The sequence below is a fragment of the Chelmon rostratus genome, chromosome 15 (genome assembly GCF_017976325.1).
Source record: "Chelmon rostratus isolate fCheRos1 chromosome 15, fCheRos1.pri, whole genome shotgun sequence".
Taxonomy (NCBI): Eukaryota; Metazoa; Chordata; class Actinopteri; order Chaetodontiformes; family Chaetodontidae; genus Chelmon; species Chelmon rostratus.
This window is the reverse complement of record NC_055672.1, coordinates 20,304,036-20,330,623: the sequence shown is the minus strand read 5'-3', so window position 1 is coordinate 20,330,623 and position 26,588 is coordinate 20,304,036. Positions and strand designations below refer to the sequence as shown.

The 26,588-nt window shown below is 40.2% G+C and overlaps 1 protein-coding gene across 1 annotated transcript; it reads left to right on the top strand.

Annotated features, from left to right (window-relative positions):
• The first annotated feature begins 331 nt into the window (after positions 1-331).
• Positions 332-26,264, top strand: tpo (thyroid peroxidase). The gene is made up of 13 exons (XM_041954018.1): positions 332-470; positions 2,222-2,306; positions 2,427-2,587; positions 2,922-3,051; positions 7,450-7,579; positions 8,465-8,665; positions 9,952-10,437; positions 21,041-21,299; positions 23,405-23,572; positions 24,060-24,297; positions 24,385-24,593; positions 24,715-24,888; positions 26,037-26,264. Exons 1-13 carry the CDS (start codon positions 380-382, stop codon positions 26,048-26,050), a joined length of 2,346 nt encoding a protein of 781 aa, XP_041809952.1. The 5' UTR covers positions 332-379; the 3' UTR covers positions 26,051-26,264.
• The last annotated feature ends 324 nt before the right edge of the window (positions 26,265-26,588 follow it).

Below are 26,588 nucleotides of genomic sequence, written 5' to 3'. Positions count from 1 at the left end.
CATAGCAAAACTGGCAAAAACTTAAAAAAACAAAACAAAAGGTGGTTAGACAAGATATGTAAGATAATGTCGACCTACTCCATCACTATCATACGTTTTTCTTTGGATTTACATGGATATTTACATGGAGTTCAGGTTATGTCAAACATCCAAGTGGCTGATGTAATGGAAGGGGAAAAAAAAGTTCATTTTCAAACCAGTCAACTGAGGACAAGACAAACAATCTGTGAGTTACTCTGCTGTGGACTGGTTCACTTAACCTTCACAATGGGCTCCCTGCTTTATCTGGATATATAAGGACGAGCTCGACAGCGCGCACAGCACAGCGGTCTTCATTGTTGTGAATCTTTGAGGATTCTGTTTTAAATTGCCCACAAAAATGGCTTGTTATTTCAATGAAACTTTCCTTGTTATGCTGCTCTGCATTATTCTCCCAAGTTTTTCAACTGATGAAACCAGACACTTAAACTGTAAGTGAATCTTTTTATTATTTTTTATTGCTTTTGCTGAAATCCATTGTCATCTGAAATGCTTGATAATCTATAATAATAGTTGAAGTATAATGACTGGACACATTGATTGTAATTAGAAGTAAAAATGGCGAATTTTGTTTGAAAACTAACAATTATTTAGCAATCATTCAAGTGCATCTGTTCAGGAAATTGAGAAAGGAAAATTACAGCAGGAAAGACAAAATTCTAATCTGTCACTATATATCTTGTAAAAAAAACATTAGCTGTGAGGACAGTATGTTCCTCTTGTTTAGTATTCATATTTCTGTTCTGCTGTAAAGCAAGTCAGCAGATTTACTATCAAAGCTGAAGGGGTGAGTGAAAATGCAGCACATAAGGATGAGGAGGCTCCCGCTTTGGGTTTTGTGCATTGAAGGTGATGATGCCTCGGAGACATTAAAATAGTAATTATTTGCTGACACATGAAATACTACATGTAACACTTGGAAGGTGTGATGAGACAAAAGATGTGACTGTCACTACGGTCTGATATAAAGTCAGTGGAAATACTCAGATCCTGTTCTTGAGTAAAGAGTTTTTCATTCAAAATCCTGCTTATATTAGTACAGAGGTATTATGAGCAAAATGTACTTACGTAAGTGCTCACTGACTGATTATATGTCACTATTTTTATCATATAAATTATTGTAGTAGTATTTTACTTTGTAGTTGGTTGAGAGCCAGTTTGAAGTACTTCATGTACAGTATGGTAGCTTAATCCAGAGTAGGTGTCTGTCCCCCTCTAAAGGGGGATAAATCTGAGGGATCATGAAATGATCAATGGGAGAGACGAAAACATAAAGTTCTATACTAGTTATTGGATCATTTCAGCCTCAATAATGTGAGAAAAGCAGAAATCACTCTTTGTTGGAACAGTTAACAACAGACAGTCATCTGAAATGTGGCAAGGCATCATAAGCCACAAAGATTGGATAGAACTGGTTCAGTAAATAGCAATGCATTGTATTTGGCTTTTTTTTTTTTTTTTTGCTTAAAATGGTCCATTTGAGATCTTAGAAACCACACTTTTGTAGCACATAAAAAAATCACTCCTGTAGCTTTTCTTTATCTTTCCTTCACTTAATACATTACTCGTGTCAATGTATTTAGTTACTTTACACCACTGTAAACAGATGATATTGTAGTTAGAGATTGAGAGCGTGTAACGCCAGTCTGAAGCTCACAACCTGCCAGCGGGTTTGAATGCTTTCTTAAAAAAAAAAAAAGAAAAGCCAAAATTGCACCATTTAACATAGCCAGAAACTGTTAAGACAGAACTCCTCGTCAGATGTGTTACATGACCTACAGTCACTTTACAACAATTCAGCAAGAGGACATAGCAGCCAAGAGGAGAGAAGAGAGATGGATGAAAGATAGTTACAGGTTATAAAAATGTCAATATTTCAGTCTCTATTTCATTTGGTGCTGGTAACGCTTGTGGGCACTTGGAAAATGTTATAGATGTAGCTTCCTTTTCTGTAAAAACAAAAAAATGTGCTTCTTTCTTTTTATAATCCATACCATAATAACCATGCTATAATGCATAAAAAAGATGTTTTTGAGTTCTCTTTTCTTCTAGCCATGATTGTTTCCATAGAGGTGCAGGACTTGCATATTGCAGTGAAACTGAGCCCACAGTGACTAAAAATGTGAACTGCTGATTGTTTTGAAGGTTAACTGATTTTCATGCTGTTACGTACATCTTCCAGCCACATCCGACAGAGAACTGCTTATCTCCTCATATCAAGAAAGCCTTCAAATAGTACACGAAGCCTCACTCCGTTCCAGACAACAGTAGGCTAATGACCTATTTATGACTTATCAAATTGTCTGTCTCTGTTTTAGACAACACCTGTCCGAGAAAGGACAGAAGAAACCAAAGCTTTCATTTTATCTGTCAATGTCTGTGCCCAGGCGAAGCACGCCGTTGTCTTCCATGCGTGTGTTTACATTCCTTCGGCAAACCGAGCCTGAGACCCTGGAGATTTCCCGGGCTGCAGAGGTTTTTCAAACAACTCTACAAGTCCTAAAGAACAGAGCAAGACAGAGACATAAAAGGAATGTCATGGCACCAGGTAGAATTGCCTTCTTTCATTAAATCCAGAGGAACTCACCTTGACAAAAACCTTTAGAGGCCGGAACAACTTGAACATAACCAAAATTTCTGATTGGTCCATGCCACTATTGTTACCATTTAAATAGTCTACCAAAAGACTTCATTATTCAAACCATGGCAACCAAATGGATTCCCAAAGTCCTCATAAAGAAATTTAAAAACATTAAAGAGAGACCATTTCAATTATAGAGTGTGTCCTTTCAGACTTGATATGCTCATAAAGGGTGGCAGATTAAATTCCATTTCATTTCCCTAATTTCACTTGTCTTCACTTTACTGTGTCATTATGCCAGAATTCTTTTCATGGGAGGACGTGGAGCTGATTGCAGAGCTGTCTGGATGTCTTCCTGCAACACATCGAGCCATCTGTCAGCTAAGTCACCATAACAAGTACCGCTCACTAACGGGCCTCTGCAATAACAGGTAGCAAACAGACTTTTTACCCTTTGATAAGTCAAAAAACCAGGACCTCATTGCTATAAAGTACAGTAGCATAAAGTATAAGAACCAATATTGCTCGCATATTATTCGTGGTAGGTCTGAGGTGCACAAACTGCTATTTGGTTCATGTATGTGCAGTAGCGCAAAGTGCAAGAGGGCTGAATGAAGTTGAATATAAATCAGAGAGTGCCATGGCTAACAAATACACCCTCTGCCCATCACATCACAGGACTCATTGCTCTGAAACAGCTGTGCTAATCACACTGACACATGACGACAACCGCTCATTACATGGATAGAGGCTTCTTCATGAAATCATGTCGTTATCTGGATGGTGCTGATTGGGGCAGAGGCAGGTGGTGTGGGTATTTATTTAACTGTATGATGATGATTGAAATAGATGAAAAAAAAAATGATTAAGACATTCATATGGAAGCATCAGTCCAATGTTATTTCAGTTTTCATTCTGCTGTATCTCACATCATTAAGAATCACATCATATTGTTAGACATGACGTAGCAGCGTTTGAGCCGCTATGCTTTTCAAGAATAAAACATGAAACTCCACTTTTGCTTAAATGACAGTTGGGAAGGAAAGTGTGACACGCAGGACTGATGAGCAGCTGTAATCCTGTCTCTGCGTAGACTATAGAATAGTGAGTTGCGACAGGCCGGTCTGATGTGTGGTTATGTGATTTAATGAAGGTAAACATGGTGGGTGGCTATGTGTAACGGCACTGGACTGGCTGGAGATTTATCAATAACTCTGTCCTGATGCCTTCAGGTGGCTGCAGGGATTTAATGAACTGAAGGCGAATCACTTCATTCTGAATGAAGCAGCTTGCAGATTGATTGACTTATATTGACATATAGATAAATGCAGACTGATTTACTGTCACAAATGGCCTCTCTGTCCCTCCCTCCAGCTGCATTCCCACTTCCTCAAACCCATTCACTGCCTTTCTCTTCCTGTCCACCAGATGCCCTCAGACTTTTTCTCCTGTCCCAGTCATGTCTCTTCCACATCCAGCCACGCCCTCCTTCCTGCAAAAACCCCCTTTCCCTCCATAGCCAGTCACCTGACCTTCCCCACCCACTTCCTCACCTGTTCCTGCTTTCACTCATCAGCCCTGCAGTTGCCTTTCCTTCCCCACCCACTCACTGACCCGCTTACCATTTCCTGTAATCAGCCCAGAAGTAAGTATACTGGTTAATTTGCAGTAACTTTGTGAGACTTTGCTTTCTAGCCTCTCTATTCTGTAAATCTGAGACCTGTTTCCTGCCTGTTTTGAACCTCAGCATGATGTTTTTGACTTTGGATTTCTTGTCTGCCAGGATTGCCTTTGTTTGTATCTGTAAGTCTAAGTACCTTCATTTGGTTGATAAATCCCTGAACTGTGTTTGTCTGCATTTGTGTCCTCTCCCTGTTGCCCCACACTCACTGTGACAGTTACATTACACATTAAGCGTCAATTATTAATGCTGATTTAAACACAGCTTTTGATTGGCGAGGGATTCATTAAAATGAATTTTATAAACATTTAGTTTGTTCTTGTTGATTAAATCACCCAAGTGGCAGCGAAGTGACAGAAACACACGTGGTTCTGCGACATTTATTCTCAGTGCAATTTCCACCTGTCTACCTGTCCACACCTCTCCTCCCACCTGTCCACTGAGTGCTCTGCTCCACACTGAGTGAATTTCAAGGTCAGAAATATACTGAGCTGGTAGAGCACTGCTTCCGCTGGTCATTGTACTGCCATGAAAGTGGGGCCAATGTTCTTTCTGTGGCTAGATGCTAGATGTGGCTTCCCTGTGTGAAGTGAGTAAGCATTGGTTAAAAAAGTTCTGAACAGTGAGATGTGGGAAGAGCCATTTCTCACCATTTGGATAATCCCAGCCCCCATTTAAGCTCCATGCTGTCCTCCAATTAAAATTCATTATAAATCACTTCTTAAACCTTTAAACGTAGGTAGCACATCCTCTGGCAAATTGAAAGTGGAGTCCATTTTACATTCAGTTTCATTTTTATTGTAGCGAAGGGGTACTTTGGTGTGCAACTTAAAATGACATATCAGTAGAGTTTGCACACAGATGTGGACTCAAAAACAGGACTGAGGCAGAGTAGTTGAATACAGTCAGTCAGTTGCTTGGTAAGAAGTTCAAAGCAGAGTTTGGCAACTGGTAGTTGTTGAGGGCAAACAAGCAGGCAGGTGGAAGAGGGACGGAGGCTGAACCACTACCACTAGGTGGTATATAAGACAAGCTGGCAAACGACTGAGGAAAGACGGCTGGTGGATATGCAGGGGAGCTAATGATGGAATGACAGGTGGGAAATGGCACGTATCTGACACCCTGTTTACACCTATCATTAACGCACCTCTTGCGTGATCTGATCTCACGTGGACACTAAATATGTGTGTGAACAACCGCCAAAGTGTGGTGGTGTAGTGTGTTGTGTGAACGCTAATGCGTCCTGATGCATCCCCGACTAGCAGTAACATGGGCATACCTCTTTAGTTCAGGTTGTGGTGGTTGTTTGGTGGCAGTGCTGTTGGAATAGCGCTTACATATATATTAGTTCTAGCTAGCTATTAGCTCATGTGAAACAAACCTGGTGACATGTTACAACTGTGCATTGGGCCCTTTGACCATCTAGCAGAAGTGAAATAGGCAGTAATGAAATCTGGACACCTTGGAGGTGCATGATAGACACAGGGGTGATCTCCACCGTCCACTTGTGATCACATCACTCAAGATGCATGTTAATGGCAGGTGTTAACAGGGTCTGAAATGACAGGGAGGTTAATGAGTGGAAAAACAGGAAAACAAGCAACAATGACGAAACAGATGTCGACGTTGTGGCAGATGCATTTTCAAACATCCAAGTGAAAGTAAAGCCTATTTTTAGTTTCATTTTTGATTGTTTCATACATAATTTGTTACAAATGGCAAAAGTTCTACAGGATTTTAATGATTTTATTTTAAAGTTGGCAGAATTGACTGTATGCTTCTTTTACCCAACCCTGACTCCTACAAATGACATTTACACACGACTAATTTGCAACAGCAAATACAGTTGGAAACATAATGCTGTCAGGCTGTTTTAGTCAGTGGTTTTTTAGTTAAATAGTTTTTAATTAGCTTATTAACATAAAAAAAAGTCATAAAATGTTGACACTGAACTTAGTAAAATAAGGTCAGTGAAGCATAACCCTGATTCCAAAAGATGCTGTGTACAACATAAATAAGACAGAATGAGATACTCTGCAAATCCCTTTTGACATATATTCAATTGAAAATAGTACAAAGATATTTATTTAATGTTTGACCTCATCAGCTTCATTGATTTTTGTAATATCTGCTTATTCTAAATTTGATGCAGCAACACGATTCAATCAAGTTGGGACAGGAGCAACTAAAGACTGGCAAAGTTGTGGAACGCTCCAAAAACACCTGTTTGGATCATTCCACAGGTAAACAGGTTGATTGGTAACAGGTGATAGATCATGATTGGGTATGAAAGGAGCATCCTGGAAAGGCTCAGTCGCTCACAAGCGAGGATGGAGCGAGGTTCACCACTTTGAACACATGATTGGATAAAGGATGTTACTGCATGGACTCAGGAACACCATTGTTGGTAAACTGTGTGTTCGAAATGACCGCATTCTGTTTTTTATTCCGTTTTACACAGCGTCACAATTTTTTTGGAATTGAGGTTGTACCATGATTTAAGTGTAATACTGAAAAAGTCCACATGACTTTTTTCCTTACCCTAACTAACCTCCTTTTGTTCTGTGCTTTGTACATCGACCATCCACTTCAACATCCTTCCTATGATTCCTGTGTGGTCTTGAAGTGCCGCTTTCATAAAACACAAAATTCAGACAAGGTTTCTATTTCCGTAGCCACAGGCTATTTTGTTTCATTGTGGTGATAACTTCAGCCCTTACTGCCATTGCTGTTGAATCCTCATAGTGACAATTTGCTCATTTTACACAGGAAAGTCTATCGGTGGAGTCCTCTTTTAATGCACACTGTGACTACATTTATTCAGTCCACCACTGTTTCTTCTGCAGCAGCAATGATTGGCTGAAAAAAGCCCACATCAGTCAACCTGCAGCATATGGTTTTTCCCAAGGAAGAGGGACCCTCTCATAGTCATAACAGCAAATGAGCATGTTCATGAACTTATGACACACAGCATCACTATTGTATCAGTCAGTGATAGAATATATTTAGCAAACCGATCAATTAGCTATCAATTGGCTAAATTTGTGATGACCTTTTGGACAAAAACAAATGATGTTGCATTCAGTGATGGCATATACTGTTTTGCATTGCAGTATTTTTGGACATGCTTCATGATTCTTTTTGTCAGGCAAAATCCTCTCTGGGGAGCAGCCAACACTCCCTTGGTCAGATGGCTTCCAGCTGAATATGAAGACGGAGAGAGAGAACCCAAGGGTTGGAACCGAGGACGGCTCCATAATGGATTCCAACTTCCCTCGGTAATCTACAAAATCCTGGTCTGATGGACACAAAAGTCTTGGTGGAGAAATTAGAAATGAAGCAAGCTTACCCAGCAAACCCAATTTAATGTAGCTTTCCATTTATTTTCTAACCTGTTTTACAGCAGATAACGTCCACAGCAATTTAGGAGCAGCAAGTGTGTGAGATGATACCGATTACAGTTACATTTGAATACTGTGGCCTGTGCTTTAAAATGCACTATTCCCATAGCTTCAAAGATGTTGGTTTCCAGTCATGTGGATACACATTATTTCTTCCAAACGGGAGATGAAACTGCTGGTATTTGCATTGAATTAATTCATGCACTCATTACAGGGGGAGAGGTCCTTTACTGGAAGAACTCATCAAATATGCAGTTGTATCCAGCCTGCATTTTACCTCCATATGAGTTTTATTTTACTTACTAAAGTGTTCTACATAATTAATAATCTTTGATCCCTACTATTCCAAAAAGAGGTCAAGTAAATATGTTGGATACTTAATGTATTGCGTAACACGGTTTTAATCAGTTGCCAAAGTCCTTTTTGTTGGAGAAATTAGGATATGAAAAGAAGAGAAACTTGCCAGGACGTATCACAGCCCCTTTGTGAACTTAAGCCATTTATCTATTTATAACATAACTTAATGAATAAAAGAATGAACTAGTTCACACTAACAAGAAAGCTATCATCCATCATAACCCCTGACTGGGACATGATAGGCCTTCCCCAGATGATACGTTAATTTCCGTTAATGATGAGATAACAAACACACTGACTGATAAATGACAAGTCAGTGCAGAGATGGCTGCGGGGAAATGCAATCGCACATTTTAAAAGGTAGTACTTACTGTCATCCAATAACAAATCCTACTGTGTCAACAGCCACGGGAAGTCAGCAAGAAAATACTGAGGAGCTCTTCGAAACAGAAAGATGATGTGTATTCGCAGCTGTTGGTGGAGTGGGGCCAGTACATTGACCATGACCTAACGTTTACCCCTCAAAGCTTGGACAGTGCCTCTTTTTGGACTGGTGTGGACTGCTTGACTACATGTGAAAATATGCATCCATGCTTTCCCATTGAGGTAAAGTAAAGGTACAACAGTCTCTGAACGTTTTGCTTCCTTAAAGTGTCTCGTGCTTGCCTTCTTGTTACAATCCTGTATTTCAAAGGAATAGTTCCACATTTTGGGATGTATGCTGTTTTGGTTTCTTGTGAAGATAACTACCGTTCTCACGTCTGTCCGTTCAGTGTGAAGCTGGAGGGAACAGCCAGTTAGCTGACTACAGACTGACTTCCTGGACCTTCCTGTGAATTTTGTCACAGTGGATAGAGCCAGGCTAGCTGTTTCCCCTTGTTTCCAGTCTCGATGCTATCTGTCTCCAGCCTCATATTACAGGAACAGACATGAGAGTGAAGTCAATATCCTTCTCTAACCCGGCAAGAAAGCAAATTCTAAGCCTATTTCACACAATCACTGAATCCATCGGCTATCACTTGGGCCCTTGGGGGAAACTGCCAATGATTCGGGTTTCTGGTGTAGCTAGCAGATATTCAGAGAGCAGATATTTGGGCCAAGACTTTCTCTTACCTGTACCGGTCGTTGTTTACAGTCCAATTATCAACTTGAGGCAACAATGGACTCAGACAACATTTTTTAATCTCTATGAGCCGATATCTGCATATGGACCCACATAAATAAATTTAAAAAAGATAATAAAAAGCCTCAATCTTCATCAGATGAACTAATAGGTTCCAAGATTACATTTCGCACAATGTGTTCTACCTTTTTGGCATTCCACATGGACAGCTTACCTGCATACAACCAACAGACTACAAACAGAAACCAGAACACTTCCCTTGCCTACAGCTTCTACATTCGTATGCAGATGTATGTTTATAGAGATTATATTTCCAGAAAGTTCTTTTTAAAAAAGCAAATACATTTGATAGATCGAAAGCAGTTTAAGATGCTATTGAGTCCATTTCACATTCAGTTTCATTTTTATTGTAGCAAAGGGGGTACTTTGGTGTGCAACTTAAAATGACATATCAGTAGAGTTTGCACACAGATGTGGACTCAAAAACAGGACTGAGGCAGAGTAGTTGAATACAGTCAGTCAGTTGCTTGGTAAGAAGTTCAAAGCAGAGTTTGGCAACTGGTAGTTGTTGAGGGCAAACAAGCAGGCAGGTGGAAGAGGGACGGAGGCTGAACCACTACCACTAGGTGGTATATAAGACAAGCTGGCAAACGACTGAGGAAAGACGGCTGGTGGATATGCAGGGGAGCTAATGATGGAATGACAGGTGGGAAATGGCACGTATCTGAGTTTTATTATACTATATACGATAAATTTGCCTTCTCTACAGACAGATGATATCACCTCTGGGGGCTGCATGCCTTTTCATCGCTCCATACCAGCCTGCTTTGTCAATTTTGGGTCTGATATTGGACAAGCTCTGCAGCGACAGCAGATGAATGCCATCACATCATTCCTGGATGCTTCGGTTGTGTATGGCCACACTCCAAAGCTGGCGAGCTACCTCCGTGACCTCTCTGGCCTTAATGGGAAACTTGCTGTCAACGCCGAATTCACAGATCCCAAGGGAAGACCGTACCTCCCTTTCGTAGCCACTGTGCCATCAGCGTGCCACCAGGATCCACAGGGCGAGAGGGTGGAGTGCTTCAGTGCTGGAGACAGTCGGGTCAGTGAGGGTCTGCCACTGACCTCTTTGCATACACTGTGGCTTCGGGAACACAATCGGATTGCGGAGGCACTGAAACACATTAATGGTCACTGGAGCCCAGAGACTATATACCAAGAAACTCGCAAGATTATTGGAGCTTTGCACCAGGTATGTGACTGCTAACTAAAATTGTTTCAGCGTACCAAAAGAAAAGCCTGTTTAAGACGACTGAGATCTACACTGTGCTGACTTGCCAGACTAAAAAGCAATGGCTCACATTGGCACGCCGCAGAATGATACATTTAAATCAGGGCAGCAACTGTCCATTATTTTCATTATCAAATTATTTGCCAACCGATTTGTCAGTAGAATGTTGGACAAATTGTGAAACATTTCCATTTTTGACAATTTATCTTTTTTGTAAATACAAACGTGCTCGTTTGACAAGATGTAGATGAAAATATTGACTCATGTCTATATGCTGAATACTGTATTAAGATACCGCCGGCATACTGTTAGCTCAGCTTAGACAAAGGCTGGGCAGAGGGGGAAACGGGTAGCCTGGCTCTGTCTAAAGTTAAAAAGAAAAGAAAACCCATATCAGCACTTCTAAATTCAACAAATTGACACATGAGCTATTGATTTTGTCACCTTACTCTTGGGAAGAATGTGAATAGCCAAATATTTCAAACTATTCCTACAATTGTTTTCTGTGGCTGATGATTCAAAACCCGCGGATGTCCAGTTTGCGACCATAGAAGACAAGAAAACATCAAGCATAAGCTGGAACCAGCAACTTATTATCAAAATTGTCTGTGAATATTTTTCACTCACTTGGCTAATTAACCAATTGTTTTCAGTGAACAGTGCTAGAAATGTATATAATGCTTAGCAATTCTAAACAACGTTTTCTGCATTGAAGAGGAGCCACTGCATCTGTTTCTTGCAAACATCATAAAGGAGTTTCACCTTTTAATAAGTTAACATCTGGAATCAAAAATGCATCTGTCTCTGTCAGAACCCCACGGTGGTGTCAAATTAACTGGAAATATCTTTTTTAAAAAGTAGCTATTGGTCAGTATTTTTTGCTAAACAGCATCTCTGATGTAATTTAGTACTTCAGGTTTGAGGTAAGCGCTCTTAATACTTTTTAACAGTCATATCTTGCACAGCTCTTGTACTTCAGGCTTGTGACAGAACGTTTTTTGCTTCATGCTTTGCTTGTGTAGTCATATTCTAAGAGGTGGTACATCAATAACGTGCTCATGTGGCAGCCACTGATATCAGATGTCAGTGGACCATGGCCGTCATCACTCCATCTTTATTTATATAATAAGTCCACATGAAAATTATCTGCCATAGTAAGCAGAAACAAGGCAGGAAGCTCACATTTGATAGTTACGGTGTAAATGCTTGTGATTCAGGGCTGAAAACAGAGAACAAGGAGAAATCAAATGGATTATTTACTTTGATTGGTATTACATCCCTCAAAAACAAGACTAGCAGTATTGTGAGAGATTCAAAAGGATGTGGATAAAGTCTGTGATGCAGATTATTACATTTTGTACCTACAATCTGGACGTACCGCATTGAAGCACCAGTGCTGTTGCTTTACTGTACAGTGGATACTGTTGGAGAAGGCAGGAGACACAGCTGTATGAGCAAAATAAAGACCGATGTTATTCACAGCTATAAAGTTTCTATTGAGGAACACAAATGTTGCCTGAGGGGAAACAAACTCATCTAGCATTTATGAGTGTGGTGATTTTATCTTCTACAGATGTCAGGAGTGTGAGCATGTTGCAATTACATGTTATTAAAGAAGGGCAAACTGATGTGAAAGATGTAGGGAGGCGTGTTATTTTCATGTGTCGTTTACAAGAGGGTTTTTTTTTCCTATTATGAGAATCTTGACTCAGGGTCATTAAAGGGTTCACTGTGCACAGCAAAATAAACCTTGACTTCACCTTTTGCAGAAATGAAAAAATAATGCTTGCATGTATTGCTGTGACTGCAAACTGCACAGCAGTGATAGAAGTAGAGGAATGCTTTCAATCCATGTGCTGGATCTGTTGAATTTATAAAGCTGGTTATTCACCTAGTTTTGAATTCACCAAAACGTTATATATGTTATGTTTGCAAGCAGAGAAACTGGACCCAAATACTGAACTCAGAACATGGAGACAGGTGTAGAGTGACAAAGGCAAAAGTTTAGTGAATATTCAAAAAATGTGTAACAAACGAGTCTCCCAGATACCCAAACAAAGGGGATGAAGAGAGAGTGAACAGGCTGGGGAGGAATCAAAATCCAGAGTACTGATGGGAGACAGACTGACAGGGCGCATACTGGAGTCAAACTGGAATAAAAAAACAGACAGGAAAAACAGGCAAAAACACCTTGGGTTTTGGAGCAGAAGTCTCGATCGTTACGAGAATGAACAGACGATTCCACGATTACTGGGTGGAAGGCCTGTGCTTGTGGCAGCAGCTGAGCCTTGATGGAATGATTGAGAACAGGTGTGCTCAGGAGAGGCGGAGGCCGGACCAGACCTGCCAGCCACGGCCCAGCAGTAACACAGACACACAGCAGGCAGGAGACAGAGGGGAGGGGAAACACAAGAACACATCAGGGGAAAGAGGGAGAAACCACAGACCCGAACAATATGACCATTTGAAGGTCACAGAATTTTAATTTCCCTTTTTGTATATATTCATGTAGAAAACTCTTAAATTCAAAAGGCAATTCTCAGCGTTAGCTTTAGCTTCAGCACATAAACTGAACAGCATCTTTGTCTCACGTCATTTATGCCATTTTGCAAGAGCTTCTATTTGAATAGTAATCATTTGTTATCATTACATCTCATTTCGGCTGTTTGTGGTGAATAATGCTGATTAGCAAAAGTGGACATTATTTCCACACATTCAAATGACGGCAGCTACACTCTTTAACAACATGAACCATTTCATTAAGAGAACCTGCAGAGCACTCTTTATCTGAAAACCTTACCACAACCTTAGTAGCTGTTCTGGAGCTTGAGAGAATAGTCACACAATCTTCATCAGTAAATGGTATCTGTCCAAGTTCTCTAAAATAGGAGATTTGAGCCTCAGCTTTTGAGCCAACATGGTACATAAAGTGGTCTGGAAAGTGGAAATTTAACCATCTACTATTCCATGCTGACAGCTCTGCTTAGGAAGGCTGTATGATGTGATCAGGAGCTGCAGAGCAGCAACTAACTGAATCACTGTTTCCACTGACAAGGATGATCTTTGAACCTCAGATATTTTTCAACATTTAGTATCTTTGCTGTTGGATGTAAAATGCGTAGTCCAGATGCTACAGGAAGCAAAGCTGTCAGCTTTTACTGTAACAGACACTGATAAAGATTCTGGCTAAAATGAGGGAGGAGTAACTTTTTGTTTTAGTAACAATAACAATTTTAAGAGGAAGACATGATAAAGATAAATGGTGAAAAAGAGCTTGTAGTGTATATGGGAAGATTTCTGATTTAATTGATTCAGCACTTGTTTGACCCTGACAGCTGCTGTTTTAAGTCTAGTGACTGTGAGAATCAACCAGCCGAGGAATCCACTGCTTTGCTGTCATTGCAAACTCTCAGAGGAATTTTTTTTTAAAAAAGCACTTCAGTGGTGGGTCTGTAGTTTCCAAAACTGGAGGCAACGTCGGCTTCCAGCTTCTCCTCCAAGCCCATTACTGTTTAAAGCAGCTATAACCAATATTTTTATTTTAACGATGGATTACATGACTACTTGTATGTGAAATGAGCCGCTTGTAGTGACAAACCCACAGAGACTTGTCACCGTTCTCTGCAGTGCCCTCAGCTCTGCTCTATTTTAGCGCCTTTAATGAGGGTCTATTTTGAAATGTATGGAGTTTTTTACCGAGCTGGGCAATAATTTATTCCTGCCCTGGCGTTTCTCGTTAAGGTGAATCAAATCGTGGATTATATAATTTATGGCTTATCTGCACAGGAACTACTTCAGCTATGTTTTTCAGTCTTCTGTCACACATGTGTCTGATGGAACTGAGTTAATTTAAACACAAGATACTTGTGCTCAAAAAGAGGATTCATTCTCAGTGAAGAACCTTGGAGCTCTAATCTGCCTCTATACATGCCAAAGAGCAGTGATTCCTAACACGTCTCTGGGGGTCATCAGGTGGAAACCTCCCTTCAACGGTGTTTCACCTACTTAGTCCCACTACACCTCCAGGAGGTTAGGCAGTGAACTCCGGCGTCCCAGAGTCACCCCCCCTAGTGCCAGTTCACACTGCTCCTACACAATCCAAACAGCACTGCCACGTTCAACTGACCCAGAGATGCTCCAGGTAGTGGCCAGTACCGATGCTACCATTTAACTATTGCTAATGCTAATGTTAACCGCTAAGAAGAACAGAAGAAGACAATACAGTTCCGATGCTACCATTTAGCTAATGTTACGTGCTAACCGCTACCTGCTAAGAGGAACAGAAGAAGACAATAAAGCTAGATTCACCTTTACTGTTAATGTTAATTGCTAGCTACCAATACTAACTGCTAAGATGCTATCATACTCTCACCGCTTTAGCTAATGTTAGCTGCTACAATGCTACCACAGGCCTAGATCCCACATGTAACTGCCGATTGCCACACTACCATCATCTACACCTGCCTCTCACCAACTGCACCAAAAAGATAGACTTTATTTTGATCAATATAGAGGAAAAAATGCTGTGCCTGAACATACAGAGGCCGATGCTGACGTGTAGCACAAGCTAGGCAACATGCCTGTGAATATTCTCATTCATCCAGGTCATTGTAAGCTTTAGGGCATTCAATCGTTCGCAACTGGACCTCGTCAGTTTGTCTTAGAAGACAAACTTCTAAAAAATGTGCATATTCTGGACAGAGAAGACAGACGGTTTGAAAGAGGGGTAAGACAAGCCATCTATGTCAAGGTTGAAAAACCATCTCTGAACAGAGGGGGAGGTCTGAGACACCACCTATCTCCCACATACATTGCTGTCCTTTCATCTCTCCCGAAGAGATTCAAAGATTTAGCCTCTGAAAACAAACAACAAAGCCATTCACACATGGCTCAAGGAGCCTCCCAATGACAACAATGGGACACTAACGAGGCTAATGACTGTCGTTGACACCAAAGGGTTGCACCCCACCCCGCCTCAATGGGGGGATCGTTTGCCTCACAATAGAGTGATACCATTCTTGTTTTTTGTGGGTTGGTCTCACTCAGGGGATAAATACTTGAACCTAACATCATTGCATTGGACTAGAGCTGCGTTGCGTACGAACTGATGAAGCCTGCTCGGATGGCGAAACGTCTTCTAAGACAAACTGACGAGGTCCAGTTGCGAACGATTGAATGCCCTAAAGCTAGGCAACATTTTAATCCTGCGTATACACCGACATTAACCTTGGCTTGTTTGCCTTTTCTCTTTATTTTTCAAATCAGAGACCGCTTCCTCAGTGGTTTCTACTTCATGTCTTTGAATGGTCTCTTCTAATATTCATCTCAACCAGAGTGCAGCTAATGTGGCGCTGCTCTGCTCAGTGCAAGGCCAAGACACATTTCTGCCTGCATGAAGAAAGGCTCTTCATAGCAGGGCAGGCATCAGAGCCAAGTGGACAAACTGTGTCAAAGATTGACAAGTCTATAATCCTTCATCATATAAACGGTCTCTGTGCAAAGAAAACACACTTCATACCAGTTAATGTAGAAAGTGAGGTTTTGTTGCCTTTTTTCTAGTTGCCGGCACCGGGTAAGAGGCAGGTTGTGCAGCTATGACTGACTGGACAGAATGTTGATCGCAGCTTTTTTCTATGTGAAGGAAAATGTTGGGTGGGTGCTTTCTACACGAAAAATAATGAACAGAATTTGTTTTAATGGAAATGATTCGTTGCTTCTGAAGGGGAGCAGTGACCCTGGTGCTAGGCTGTGAAGTTTCGAAAGCATTTTTGAGCAGAGAGAAAATAAGTCTGTAATCTTTCAGACTTTGGAGGCTGACATATGACCACAGCAGTGGATTAACAACTGCTATTTTCAGGTGACTCAGGGACAATGACAGAGGAAAGAGATTTACAATATTAAAAAGAGATGGGCCTAATGTGGAGGGGTTCTTTAAATAATTTGTGTGGATGAAGTATAAGAGGCAGGTAGAGGATTTACATACTGTGGCTATAACCATGACCAGTTTGGAAAATCCCTGTATTGGAAGTGGAGTGAAATGTGAGGCACTATCTGGTCTGACCAGCCTTCAAACCGGCAGACTGTAACACTATTGATTTTTTTCATAGAAAAAAAAAATCTCAGAGCTGAGATGAAGAATTAGAGCAGCACTGGAGCTCCTTGTTGTTCTCACTCAAGAGTCATTCATGGAAGGATATAGAATTTAACAGAAAGTTAGTACTGTATTGTCCAGCTACCACTGGGTGATTAGCACAGACCAGAGAGCTCCACAAGTAATAGCCAATAGTCAAGAAATACATCGTTATTCAGAAACACGCCTCATGCCATAGTGCATGTCTCAGTTATACACGTCAGCACATGCTCAGCTTGACTTTCTGTGACAAAAGATTGAAGAGGTCTGGCAGACTCTAATCTCTAAGCTCAAATGCTGTACAAAGATAAATGAAAGCAAAATACAGTCAAACACTTTAAGGAAGTCGACTCACTGAACCACAACCCCCATTTGATATGTCAGAAATCCTTTGATCCAGCAGCATCAGTGACATAATCACATCTGGTTACTGTCCTGTATTAAAAGGAGATTTTATCTTTTAGCTTCACACCTCCACTTAGCAGGTGTGGGTCAGGTCAGCTCATAGACATGATTTTAAGTGCCTTAAACCTACATTCTTTCTAATGGCCAGCAGGGGGCGACTCCACTGGTTGCAAAAAGAAGTCAGATTCATGTAAGCATATGAGTAAGTGTTCCTTCTACTCACTTGATTTATTACAACAAATGAGTTTATGGTCTCAGTCACTAGTTTCAAGTCTTCAATACAGCAATGATGTTCTTTTTGTAAATTATGGTCCTATTTAGAGTAAAACAGACAATAAAGAAAGGTATGATTTACATTTACATGGCTACCTTGTGATTGACAAGTCACTATCACGGCATGTCCTCAAGCTCTCCGTCAGATCCAATCAGGATATATGTAAAAGTGACAGTTACTTTTACATATAACTATACTGATAATAGGGAGGATGATATGAAATAATCCTACCACAACTACTTTGATGTACATGTATAAAACCATTTGCCCAAAGTATGCACAAATCAATTACAACTAGACATTAAACCAGGTAACTTCACTCATTAGTAGAACAGTGTCTCTCCCTCGACTCATTCATTAATGTAATGAGCTGCATGGTCAATCCTGCATAGTTTAACTTGGCATTCCAGGGTACATGGTGGTCCATCAGGGAAACCAACATCTGTAGTAACTTGTACAATCCCACTTGGAGCACTTGCAGTTGCAAGTTTAGTTCAAACTTCACGTTGTACAGTTGAGTGCTGTAGAATCTTTGTCATTTATTGTGGCGTAATCACACACCCACCTTCACCCCACTGCTGTCAATTCATACACATGACAAAATAGATGGTGAAGACACATTCATTCCTAATGGAACTTATTTAAGTTACTGTGTAATATCCTCATATTAATGTTAACATGTCTGCTTGTAATGTGGAAAGCTTGCTAATCCCACCTGAAAAGCTCTGCTCTGCAGCCATTTGCAGCTCTCAGCAGCTTTCAGCTCGTTGTGGTTTGTTGGTCCATACGGTTGAATCCCAACAGCTCTCACAAGCCTCCCCCCGCCCTTCCCATTTAAGGGGGGCGGGCAGCTGTTCCCAACAAACAAGCTCACACAGGGTGAATGTAATGTAGGATGCTGTTTTCAAACAGCATTATTCTTGACAAGTCACTGTAAAAGCACCACCTTAATGCATTAAAAGATGTGCTATTGCAGTAATTACTTAAAAAAAAAAAAAAATCCAGGCCAAGGGTAGTGTGCAATTAGCCAGGAAATGAAACATAACTGTTAAGTGTTTCAAAGCAGGTGCCTGCAGATGTGAACATGTTTTTGGGATTTGTGAATGTGTACGTTAGACACAAATTTAACTGTTTACTGTATGTCTAAGTAAGACATCAAACATCTCCTTGTAATGCAAGACAAATATCAGAAAAAAATACAGACTAATTTCATTTACCTCATCAAAATACAGATATTTGGTTGGTTGAACAGTCACAAACTCAAATATCAAACAAACTAACATCTGAAAATAGCCCAACATATTACTTCACCTCGAGAGGTGGGAGGGACGAACGCAGGTGAAACTATTCATGCTCTCTCTCCAACTGAATCTGTGGGCAGCCAACTTGAAAACAGGGGCAGGAGGGGGGCAAGACTTGAAAAAAACAATGGAAAGGTCAGAAGCCATGGGGTGAAACCCTATTAGAGGAAACAGGAATTAAAGATGATCAACAAACAACATCTGGTTTCATTTTGCATTTCAGTTTTTCAGTGGTCAGGACAGAGCAGGAGGATGATTGTAAAATGCTTTGAGACTTGGCTGCTGAAGAGCATGGTATTCATCAGCTAAGCTGCCAGAAAGGTAAATTCTGTAGACAAACACTAAGCAAATATGCACACTGTGAAAAGAATAATGTGAATTTGCTCTTTTCTTGGTACTCCAGCAAGTCATTACTGCACTTCCATAAACTTTAATTTAACATCAAAGCAGCACTGGGTGATAGATCTTGACTTTTAGTCCACCAAAACACTGGTTACTACAATTCCCACAATGCAACTGCATAGTGTCTTGGATTAGATCCTCCCTGTCTATTGTAATAAATACTCACATCTTTCAAACTCTGCAGCCCATGTTTTTAAACACAGGCTTTCTATAAATGTACGTATATGCTCAAGCCAAAACTGCTGACATCATCACTCTAAAAAACTCTTACTCTTTACTTAAACAAATGTTTTCACAGCCTGAGTAGCACTCGCTTGTGACCAGTAAACTGAATTCATGTTTAAAATTGGTGGGTTGCCCCTTTAAAAGGTTTGCTGTTTGAGTAAAATGAGTAGAAACCAGGATGAAAGGCTGAAATCCACTATGTTTACAGAAATAAAAATCTAGACTACATGTGATTTATAGTCAACTGTTCACATTTATATACATATGTATAGTGTAGTATGTGGATGCATCATGTAAGTAAATATTACATGGATGCAGTAGTGTAGGTATTCAGAAGTAAAAGTGCCAATACAACAATGCAAAAATGCTACATTACAAGTAAAATCTTAGATTCAAAATCCAAGTAAAAGTACAGAAGTATCATCAGCAAAACATACTTAAAAGTATCCAAAGTAAAAGTACTCACGCATAAAAAAGCCCCTGAAAGACATATTACTACATATCACATTATCAGATTGTTGCTGAATCAACATTTAACTTTCGTAGATGATAAAAGTGGAGCTTAGTTTTACTTCTTTGCATGAAGTCAGACAATTTAATCCAGTGGTTCCCCACTCAGGGGCTGGGCCCCCTCCAAAGGGTCACAGAATTAGTCTGAGTGTTGTGAGACAATCATTGGGATGGGAAGAAAGAACAACAAATATCTGCGACACAAATTTGCATTGATATGTTGCTTCTGATCTGTATGTTGTCTCACAAGCAAAAGAAATAGGTTTCATTTTTCTTCAATGCAATAATTATTCTAAACATAGGAGTCAAGATATTAATCTGAAAAAATAACTAGTGACTATGGTTGTCAGGTTAATGCAGTGGAGTAAAATGTACAATATTCCCTCCTGAAATGTAGTGAAGAGTACAAAGCATCATAAAATAAAAACACTCAACTAAAGTACAAATACTTTGAAATACTTAAATTGTACTTTTAAATTGTACTTATTGTGAGTACTGTACTTGAGTAAGTGTTCTTAGGTACTTTCCGCCACTGCATGGATGACTAACTTTAAGCGGTGAAGGGAAAGACTGCTCTGAATAAGACTGTAGTCAGGTGACTGCTCCTCAAACGGGACCAGGATTATCTCCAGGACCGTGGCTCAGAACTGAGTCAGTCTAAGCTGTGTTTTCTTGTCACACTTAACATGTTGTGGCTCAGCTTCAATCCATGCACACTGCTGCTTGTATGCAACAAATACATAAACACACAGTACTATATTTTGATGGTTAAAGTCTGCACTCAGCTCAAACCCTTAGACTGCAGAGATCTTGGTGTTTAATGAGTCAGTTCAACTCATGAAGTTAAGTTGAGTCACCATTCTTCCCTCTTAAAGAGACTGTCCTTACACTGAAGGCAGATCATTCTGTCTTGTTCCAGTGCTCTATTTATCATTGAAAACGGCAAGACATCAAATATGACGTGATTGTGTGTGGGTGTGTGTTTACATCTGTGCGTATGCATTTGTGTGATACGTGTTAAGATTCAAGTGGTGAACTGAGGCCTTTATAAATAGTGATGAGGACAGATGGAATTCTGTGTGGTGAACTGTGAGGGAACAAATGTGCAATCATATGTCCAAGCTCGGGATGTTACAGAAATACTCATCTCACTTGAAATCCTATGGGGATCCCTCGCAGCTGTATGCATATGCATTCACAAGATTTTGTTAATAATTTCTCAGTTATGTTCTCATTCAAACTGTTGTGGCTTCACAGCACACTTGTAATGCGCACAATACTTAGATTTGAGATTTTTGTCTCTGTTTTGACTCCCAGATCATCACCATGAGAGATTATGTTCCAAAAATTATTGGCCAGGAGTCTTTTGATCATTACATTGGACCCTACGGGGGATATGATCCAACTACGGACCCATCAGCCTCCAATGTCTTTGCCACTGCTGCATTCAGGTTCGGCCACGCTACCATCTCTCCGGTCCTCAGGAGACTGAATGAGAGCTTCCAGGAACATGAGTGCTTCTCTCCCTTGAGACTGCACAACACTTTCTTCAGTCCATGGAGAATAGTCAAAGAAGGTCAGTACAGTCTTATGAAGCAGCCTATTGGAAGTAATAACGTATCCTGCAAGCGAACTAAACACACCATAAAAAGAGCAAAGGGAATGAAAAAATACTCTATTTAGGTCACGTTCACCACTGAATGTCTATCTGTTAGTGCAATCAAGTGCAAGTTAGACCACTGAAAAGACATTTTTATGAGTAAGAAAGCCTGCAGCAGTACGTCATACATGGTACATTGCATATACAGTATGCTTATATATACAGTAGTCCCAGGAGACTCATTACAGAGGGTGCAATAACCCATCTAACACACTTCAGGGACCCTATCCATTAATTGTTAGTGCATTACTTATTTATTACTTATTACATAATTATGGTTAAGATAGTATTTTCTGCAGACCAATTAAAAAATATATATGGTTTTGCGATGGGAAATTCAGGAAACTCGAATGGCAGAAAAACAGCTGGCAAGCACAGGTGCAAAGCAATAGTCACTCTCTTTTAGCTCTGTTTTTGGCCTTCACCAACCACTGAGGAAAATATCTGGTTCTTCAGCTGCTAAAAGCTCCGCTATGTTCACCAGCTAGTCGCTAATTGTGTTTGCCTGTTGTTTGGTGCCGAGCAGGTAATGTACAGTGGGATTTTAGAGCTTTCTGGTAAAAACAGCTGCTCAGTACAGCTGAAAATGACAAGCAGAGCAGACTACAGATTCAGGTGACAATTCTCTGTAGGTCCATCGCTACAAGTGACCCTTTATACATTGTCACATTATGTTTTGATACATTGTTATGATAAAAATATTGATTATAGCTCCAATAGTCATTGTATACAACCATTCAGTCTAAGTTAGTGGGATTGCAAAATAAGAACATGTCCTCACTAATTCAGAGCTCACAGTGTTAGAGACTAAACGTTAACTAACCGTGATACATCTGGCAAGCTCATCCAAAGGCAAGTTAATTACAACAGGCTCTTCCACACAGCCAGCCTCAAGTCCAAGGCCCATCAGAATCACTGAGCTCCCCACTCTGTGGGACCAACACCCCTCCTGAGAAATGTCATGTGGGCTGATTGTTTCCTTGATCCCATTCGAAAACTCGTAACCATAGATGCAGGTTAGAAACTTCCTCTTCTTAGCTTCACAGATCTGCTCTCACTTCACAGTCCTGCATGCAGTCACTTGCCCTAATTAACAGTCAATCACACAAAAAGCGGATGCCACACACCTAAACAGACGTAGTTCAGTCCACTCTTTTCTGTGACAGGACGATTGGTCTAGAGGTGTCAGCAGAAAATCACTTCAGTGCTCACTGGAGGTCACAGACTGATGGAGTTCATGGAAACACTACTTACACAAAAGCTACAATATGTTGTAAATACCCGATTCCATTGCACAGGGCTGTAAGGGTCAGCCTCTTTGTCTATGCAATGCATTTGTGCCATTTCAATAACTCAAGTCACAATGTAGCTGTCCTTGAGATTATGAATGGGATAGGTCAAAAGTGCCAGTACATACACACCTACGCATAATGATTCTTCTCTCTGTATCTATTTTATATCTCTGTGAATAAAACATATGCTCACATTTAAATGGATTACACCATCTTAAACACCCATGGATGCCCATGGATGAAGTTTTTACTTTGCCGCAGTGGTACAGAAGGATATTTTCAGTGGTCTCACCACTGAGCACAAGTGTATTGCTTTTACGAAACTGTGTTGTCATGATAAACAGCGCCCAACAGTCCATTCATCCTGTTAGCTCAAATGAAACTGTTTGGACACCAGTGAGCCCAGGGGATGCAGCAAATCTGGGCTCAGGACTGATATACAAGCCTGTTTTCTGAACAGTGTAAAGAAAGCATATCATTCAGGAAAAACTATTCACCAACGACATATTTTCTTTTTAATTTGTCTATGTCATGCAGCTTTATCTAGTAAAAAAATGAGCATGCTGTTTGCAAATTTGTAACATCAAGTCATATAATCTCTTAGCTTTGAAGTCCAAGATGTTAAAACATTACAAAAACATTAACAGGACGCTCATTATCTTGTTATGTGCACTTTGAGTATTCTTGCATCCAACAGAAGGAAAAAAAAAATGCTGTTTTTGTGTCTAGGTGGAATTGAACCAATCCTGAGAGGTATAATTGGAACTGCAGCAGCTGCCAGCTCAGACATGGTGATGACAGAGGAGCTAACTGAGAGGCTGGTCGTCCTTAACGTGCCACAGCACATGGACCTGGCTGCTCTGAACCTGCAGAGAGGACGAGATCACGCTCTCCCAGGTAAGTGCTGGGCTGAGAGTCAATGCCATCCAGCTAACCCTGTCAAGTCAGAGTGCCGATCGTCGATGTTCAGTCAATCCTAAAAGCTTAAAGACCAGATCTCTTTTCTTTGTCAATACTCTGAAGCACCTTGCCTGTCGAACCTTTCCAAACAAAGTGATGTTTTCAGGTGCTATTCACTAACTTGAGTCAACAACATCCAGTTCTGTAAGTTGCCGAGTGGTGATTTTAGGATTCACTGTTTGTAGCCTTGTCTGAAGGTGAGGGGTATGTGGACAGTGGTAAGAGTGGTGGGATGGGCCTGGGCGGGGCACCAGAATATTTCCTTATTTTCAAATCCCAATGTTGACAGGTATGCTCTTGGCCCGAGCTTCATGTTTATCACACAGACAGAGTGGTTTCGATATTCTCATTTAACTCTCAACAAGAAACCACAAAGTGAATGAATGTGCTCACGATTAAATTATGTTGTGAAATGACTTTTCAGGATACAATGATTGGAGATCATTCTGTGGACTGAAGAGAGTTAAGACACTGGATGATCTCAAAGAAGTTGTGAGAGACAGCAGAGTTGCTGAGAAGATATTAAAAACATACAAACATCTGGACAATATCGATGTATGGCTTGGAGGGCTTGTCGAAAACTTGTTGCCGGGCTCAAGAACTGGTCCCCTCTTTGCTTGCCTGATTGGAAAGCAGATGAAAGCGCTCCGTGATGGTGATAGGTATATTAATATTTACATTGGTCTAGACTTCAATTATAATCATATGTTTGATTTTAAATGGATTGATCAACTGTTTTCATTTTGCAGGTTTTGGTGGGAGGCTGAAGGTATGTTCAGCCCGCAACAGAAGGCTGAGATTTTAAAAGGTTCTTTGTCTCGGATCATCTGTGACAACACTGACATAAGGGAAGTGCCTGCTGATTCTTTCAGACTCAGGAAATACCCCACTGATTACATCTCATGTGATCATATACCGTCAATGAATCTGGAAGCTTGGAGAGAGGAGAAGAGCCAAGGTGGGCTTGACAAACCGTCGGTCTAGTCCCAGTCCTGATATCTGTAAAATCAAATACAATGCCTCAAATCTTATTGCTCCGCTACATATTAACATGAAAAACTTTTATCACACAATTCCAGACTTGGAACAGTGTGGCACTCCAAGTACGATAAAGAATGGGGATTTTATTTTGTCCTCTACATCTGGCAAACTGGTCGCTCAGTACTCCTGTTACCATGGTTTCAAGTTAAAGGGTGCTGCTGCAATACTTTGTGAGGGAAATCGATGGAGTGATCAACCCCCACAATGTACAGGTATGTGAGCTATTTTTGCCATGGATTTGTTTCATAACATTTGTTTGTGAAGACTATGCCATGTTGTCTATATGGGGTAGTTTAACATGAAAGGGAGATTCCACTGTCAGCTGGTTGATAGCACGTCCTGACTGTATGAACTGCTGCATATTGAAACATGTACAGATCAGCCTTTGAATGATTTGCTCATGAACCATATGCCACAGTGCATGGACATGCTTTCAGTGCTGTAGTGTTCCTGTCTGACTGGAGCTTTACTGCTATCTGCTGGTACTAACTGAGAATGGGAAATGGTCCAACATTAAATATATTGGCAATATGGCTCCTTTAGGGTGTGGGTCAGTGAGTCAAAGTCTCAGCGGAATTATTAAACCGTATTTTATTAATCCCACACACAGCAAAAAGCACAGAGTTGGATGCACTTTAGCTGCCACCAATTTTCCATGTAAACAACAGGTTTTGAATGAGTTTAAACACCTTTCAAGCAGCCAATTTTGTCAAAGTGGTATTAAAATCCTTGCAGAGACCTGGAGTTAGGTAATTCATCACAGTGAACAAAATGTCTTGCCAAATTATGTAAAGTTTGATCATCGAGTGGCAACGCAGTTAAGAGCAGAGACTATTTTGAAAATGTTCAGTGGTGTGTTCAGGTGATTCTGGGGATGTGGAAAAAATCAAATTCACTTAATTCTTTAAAAAAAGGTGAGAAAACAAATCTCAAATGTTTTCTTTTAATATTGGTTTCCATCTTTCATATTTTTTTTTCATGTATTTCTGAGAACACATTCCTATAATCCCATAACTCATAAATGTTTCCCATTATTATAAGTAAACTAAGAGATTTATGTTATGAGATTTCAAATGATTTATGATATAATGATGAGAAAATCAGTGTTGACTATCATTCCAAAACCCAATCTCATTAACTTGTAACTGCTCCTTAGTCTAAGTTGTCATTGTAGACTGGTTGATGTCACAGAGAAATGCAGGTGACTCTTCAAAATATTAGAGGAAAATTCTCATAACGCTTTCATAACTCTGAGATAGGTTTCTCACGAGGATCATATGCTAGGATATGATTGACTGCCTTTGACTGTTTTAATCATTAATCCACGTGAGATTAAAATAACCATGTTGTTTGTTTACAGGGAACCATCATTAGGTTGCTGACAATGCAGCAGATCCAGAAATGCTTCATAGTTTTAAAACAAAGCTCAGGGAAATATTATTATCCTTGCTCTCTTTGTATTTCATAATTATGTTGATTGACAGTGCTAAATTAAACTTTTTTTTAAATATTCATAATCTGCAATCTGCTTAACATTTGGTAAACTTTGATTCTCCTCTCATAAATTTGTTCAATAAAAGTATATGCACACAGTAAACTGTAAGTCAAGCACTTTTTTCATGCTTCTGTCACTTCGCACAATTCTATGAGACTTCATTTGACTCTTTCAGCAGAGCTTTAACCACTCTGAATATGATAATAACTTCTTGATTAGACATGGATATAAGCTTGAGAAAATGTCAAACGACAACCATTCTCAACCCCTGCTCAAATAAATAAATACCTTTCCTTTTGAAATCTGGCCAAATGAGTCATACATGCCACCACCTTGCAGAGGATGACTGACCTACCAGTTTGTCTAACTGAGGCAACAGTATGTTTTTAGGCAGTACATTTGATGAATGCTAATTCA